The sequence below is a fragment of the Vollenhovia emeryi genome, unplaced genomic scaffold, assembly GCF_000949405.1.
Source record: "Vollenhovia emeryi isolate VEMERY1.0 unplaced genomic scaffold, V.emery_V1.0 DF939323.1, whole genome shotgun sequence".
Taxonomy (NCBI): Eukaryota; Metazoa; Arthropoda; class Insecta; order Hymenoptera; family Formicidae; genus Vollenhovia; species Vollenhovia emeryi.
In genome coordinates, this window is record NW_011967043.1 from 55,828 (window position 1) to 61,719 (window position 5,892).

Here is a 5,892-nt window from a genome sequence, read left to right on the forward strand (position 1 = left end):
AATATTACTTTGAGTTTTTTTAACACAACTGTTTCACAAAATTAACCAAAACGTGTAATATCGACACTTTTTAAAAATTATTTCAACTATTCTGATTTGTAACTACTCGTACAGTTTACTTATCCTGTCTGTTTTTATTACATCACACTTAAGGTAGAAAAAACATAAATGTGAAATACAACGTTGATTAATTAACATTTATAATTTGTCAAAAAGTAACACACGCGATAAATGTTATTTTAACTTAAAATTTAGAGTGGACTTTTGGGACATGTAAAAAAATGTTACCATTAACACTTTTTTTTTACTGTGCGCGTCTATTTCGACTTTTTCAAAAACTGTGCGTCGATACGGATTGTCAACCGCACAATAACTTGTCGATACGCGATTTTTGAATTTCCCTTTCCCTTCCCCTTCCCTCCCCCTGATCCCATTCCCCCTAACGGAGGAAAACCAAGTTTAATTTTTTTTGAACGTGTACTTGCGAAAAAGCATGAACACGCGTTGCGGCAGCATGTTACACATTGTGTTCCAACCGCCGGCAATCTCACAACTTATATTAAACAGTTGTCTTTCTTTGTTGTAGCACCCCATGCGTACCGACGACGACGTAATACTCGGAACGTCACCGACAATGAATCGGAAGAGGAGAACACATCGCCGCGAGTGTCTCCCAACGTGAGTCGCGCCAGCCGATGCGCTACTACTTTACGTGATTCAACTAAGACCAAACGTCGGGGTAACCTGCCAAAAGCAGCGGTAACGATTCTAAAACAGTGGCTGTACGACAATAGATATTGTGCCTATCCGAGTGAAGAACAGAAAGTGATGCTAAGTCGATTGACAGAACTATCTAATCTTCAGGTAAATGTTCTTTTTATATTCCCTTATCTCGCTGGTACATTGTTATTAAAAATACATTAACATATGTAGAGGAACCTGGGGCATATCAAGACCACGGGGCATAATAGTGTATGTTCGATAACTTTGTATAGAGAGCTATCACGTAATGAAATATTGTACAAGTATTATTTTAGGATATTCATAATTGGGCCTTTATATCATCATCATCATACATTTTATTAATTCCCCTTAGGGTTACAAGGTGTTTTTGAAGGAACGTGCCCAAACCTCTTATAACACCTCTCTCTATATCCACTTCTATATGTGGCGATCGAACGAAAAACCAACAATGTTTCGTTTGGTTTTGAACCCAGGTCTTCGGATTACCAGACCAGCGCACAATCCTCTGCGCCACGATCGCCACAATTAGGTCTTTATATATAAGACAGTCTTAAGATCACCTTTAGATACTCTAACCAATTAAATGTTCCATACAGCATCTTAATGTTTGTTATTAGTTATCTTTAGTTGAAAGGTTACAAAATGTTTAATATGTTCGCTATGCTCTGCGCAATTGAGTTACAATTCCTTGAAATATTTTCATAAATTAAACGATGATCAGAGTTTATTTTTTAATATTGTAAGTCAGAGCTGTCCACGAACTGCTCATTTCGGCCAATTTTCGCGAGGCACCGCCTATCACCCCCTACTCCAGTCATTAAACAACCGTAACCAAGCGCGCGACGCTCAGCTTCAGGTACGACGTATCGGTAATCCAACGCCGTTGCGTGCCCCTTGACTGCCAAATGTCAGTTTCTAAAACGTGATATGGTTAACATCTTTTTAAATAATTATTTCAATGAGAAATTTTTAATTTTCGAATATTAATTACATTGACGAGAATATTTTTAGTAATAGATTTCCACGTCACCTAGGAGGTACTATAATTGATGCGTTTTTTTTTAAGTGGTTTCCCCAGTATACTGGGGAACCCACTATACTGTGTACTATACACTCTACAGATTCGTGTAGACTGATTGTGAGACACACTGAGGAGTAATATCAAAGATGTCAATACAAACTAGTTTAATCTGTTTCTGTATAATTGTTTTTCGCCAGTGAAACCAATTTTCATCTCGCATACAGCGCCACCAATTGCAATTATTAACTTTCAATTTTTACTTATGTAATTGTCGTCAAGTTTTTCGTTAAACAATACAATTTGTTTAAACAATTAAGTTTATACTTAACGTTTCTGCATAAATAAACAACTATACTCTTTACCAATATGATAATATTCTTTTTTTTTATTATATAAAAGTGCTGTTTTCTCACTGTCCACCTCACAGCTTCAGATGGGCATTAGTAAATAAATTGATCAATTAATGCATGATTAGTAATTCCCAGTTAAAGCATCTCAGAAAATATCTAAAAAATGTCTTAAAATTTTTCAGATGTTTTATAAAGTTATCAGAAGGACATCTTTAAGACATCTTTTAGATACGCGTGCTGTCTTCAAATTGACTTTTATTGATTATCCTTTTATCGATCAGTCTGTATTATTTTGCTAACAACATTACTGGTATTGAATTTTACAGGTTTGCAACTGGTTTATAAACGCTAGGCGCCGTCTTCTACCTGCCATCCTGCAAAAGGCAGGAGATGATCCTATGAAGTATAGAATTTCGCGCCGTGCCCGTCGTCCGAATTCTGGCAGTCCAATTCGAGGGCGAAGAACGCCCCTTGGAGTAATTGCGGATACTTGTTGCTCTGTGATACCAGCAGAATGTAACAGTTTGTGTGATTTGCCGCAGCCCTCATATAGGTAAATATTCCTATCTGCATTAATTTTTTTTACTATTTCATTATTCTTACAAACTTAAGAATGAAAAATACTGATTGAGGATTATAATGGTGCTGATCAACTTACACAAAAACTCAAAAGAAAAGATTGCTTAGCTATTTATTAACTAATTGGTTATTATGCTAAATAAATAATGAGCTTAGCTTTTTTTTGTAGAATTAAATAATAAGAGAAGTTAGATTAATTGTGTAAAATTAGATTTATTAATCGAGATTTACGTACACAGAAATGATGAGAGTCCGAACAATTACGACAGCAGTCCGAACAGCTACCATGGCGATATGGAACACCCTACGATAAGGTGGCCTAACGTAATCGTTCACCATTACAGTCTACCTCAATTTGAGTTAATAGACGGTGACGCTACCACTCAACTGTGTGATCGACGAAGGCACGTTTTTTAATTAATTGTGTTGAACAATAGTTGCATTTAACCGAAAAAATTAATGGGGAGATTTGCAACTATTGTAAGCCTGTTAAACGCCTTCTAACAATCTTGAACACATAGAAGCACAGAACACAGAGCTAACAAAACATTCGACACACTCACTATCATGTTCAACAGTTTTTTTCTAGCTCAATAAAATAATTGGGAAAGTAATCTTAAAGGAAAATTAAGAAGAGAGAATCATGTATAGCATCGAGAAAACGACAGTTGAACGTTTCCAAATAACATAAGTTTTTTTTAGAGTTCCTGCCGATTCTAAAGGTACACTTTTTTTTTTACACGAAATCCTCGTAGCTTTTTTTCCCTTTGCCTGAGCAGTCCCTTCCCTCCCGCCGAAGGGATCGACCTCTGATTATGTCTGCCCGGGCACTATAAATGGCGTTGTAAAACAGACACAGGCTTAAAATTTTAAGAATAATAAATTAAAGATGTTTTCTTCTTTTTTTATAGCCTCAACTCCAGAGAATCTGAATATTGGAGCGCTCCACGTCAACATCAGATTCAGCATGTAATCACATATACCGGCCCACCAGAACATCTAGAAAGAGCCTATATTCACGCGCAACAGGGTAACTCCCTCGGCATGCTCGTAGAACTCGCTGTGGGTTTGAGTGAAGATATTTCGTCGCCGAATACGCCGAAGTCTTCGTCAGTTTCTCCACAACCAGCGTCCCCGTCATCCGAAACGTCTTCACCACGACATTCTTCGTCTTCTACTCCATCGATATCTTCGCCACCACCATTGGAAAATTTTTTAAATTAAGGTGTTCGGTATTGTAATTATTGTTATCGTTGATAAGAAAGAAACGATAATGATAAGGCAACTCAGGCAAAAAATTCCCTCCAAAAAAATCAGCAAATTATATTTTTTTAAAACTATTGCATTCATATAAATTATATAAATTCATGTTCATACATATTCATATAAATTGTTAAAGCAATTACCATCCCATATTATTTCTGTTAAAACTAGCAAATTATTACATTTGTTAGAAATTGTTACATTTATACAAATCGCTAAACAATAATCATATCATCTCACTCACACCATTAATATCACGGAATAACACTAATTTATCAAACAATTACGAATTTATTTGAGTAAGTAATAATTTTTAATTTTTGGGGGAGAACATTTTTGTCTCGCTATTTTTTTACAATAAAAATAGAATTTTTAATTAATTATTGAATTAATGAAGTTTTGGAGTAAAGGCTGAAGACAAGAATTTCGATTTTTGAAATTCTTAGGTACCACAATCATTTAGAATGAAACACTAATAACTATGAACATGATGTCAACGAGACGCGGTTGTACTAGTACTTTATTTTAATTTTGGTATTCTGCTCATAACATTTAACAGTTTTTTTGTTCACATTGTTCTTGAATTTTATTATGTTTCATGAACGTTTAAATACAGCGTTGAGATTTTTTTCTATTGCCGTCGCGATTCGCATTTAGTTTTAATAAACGCGCGCGAAAAATATTGTATACAGGATATTGCATTTTCTAATAAATCGTGTTCTCGTACTTTTCGTCTCTTTTCAAAGTACGGAGTCTCGAGATTGTATTTGTATATAAAACGATCTTGAGTATAAAACCGTACATTACTATAAATGATACACATTTTCTTGAAATTGAAAGAAAATCGAACCAAAGAATAATATTATTTTTTAGTACTAATTAATAATATACATTCAACAGAAGAGATGAAAACCCATGTATTTGTTCATAGACAAGTGTTCATAGACAAGTTGTTAACTATACAACTAAAGTTTATTTTAATATGACACAAAGTTATTGTAGTATGGAAAGGAATATTTAATATCTATCTCGATCCTCCCATACGATAATCAATTTCGTCGATCTTAATTCGAAATAAATCACGAATTAAAATTCTGTCGAGCTCTACTTGATATTAAAATGATAATTGATATTGTTATCCCTTTGTCGTTCATAAATGACTCCGAAAAGCCTTTGAAATCATTCGTAACACTTTCTTGGCATTTTGGATGAGAAAATCTTCGATCTCATTGCGACTGTCCGTTTGTTACAGACTTCAGGGAAACTTCAGGGATCAGAATCAGATTTTTGGAAAAATTATTTTGATATCTGTAATAAACTGCCACGAACGATCCAAAGACTTTTCGGTTGTATTTATCATTCAAATTCAAAGTAGAGACTTTAATACTGCCAATTAACGAATAAAGTGTCTTAAACTCTTCTTTTTAAAACGTCCGTTGTTACTACATTATATATTAAGTGTTTGCAGGATTTACTGTATTGTGGGAGAGATCGATCTACGACCATTCTACTCTATCATACAAAATGTACCTAAATTACTGTGCCTTTAAGACGTCCAAAATCACGATGGATGTCTTTTAGTTCATAATTGCGTACATTAAAATTGATCATTAAAATATTATTAACTTTCTTATGCATGTGATACTTTATACTTCTCCTATCTTATTCAGGGAATATCTTCTATATAAAGTATCTAAAAATGTGTAAGAATTTAACACGCAATTTTAACTTGCGAAGACTTTACATTTTCTCAAGAATTGGACTTCCTTTTTCCTCGTGTAAATATGATGATATCGTAAGTGCCCGTTTTTCTCATTCAATACACTATACAAAAATTTACAACAAAAATCTTAAAATCTATCTGTATTTCAATCTCAACGAGCATCCATGGAATTTCTATGACCATCATGTGTGTCAATCGTTGATTAATAATTA

General features: G+C 34.2%; 1 protein-coding gene across 2 annotated transcripts in view; it reads left to right on the forward strand.

Moving 5' to 3' along the window:
- LOC105558667 overlaps positions 1 to 4,682 on the forward strand; it is a 45,571-nt gene extending 40,889 nt beyond the window's left edge. For both annotated transcript variants that reach the window (XM_012006480.1, XM_012006479.1), the window contains 4 exons: positions 587 to 864; positions 2,442 to 2,668; positions 2,934 to 3,098; positions 3,606 to 4,682. In XM_012006480.1, coding sequence (XP_011861870.1) covers positions 587 to 864; positions 2,442 to 2,668; positions 2,934 to 3,098; positions 3,606 to 3,918 — 983 coding nt within the window. In that variant the 3' untranslated portion in view covers positions 3,919 to 4,682. The remainder of the gene's footprint in view (positions 1 to 586; positions 865 to 2,441; positions 2,669 to 2,933; positions 3,099 to 3,605) is intronic.
- Positions 4,683 to 5,892: the final 1,210 nt, after the last annotated feature.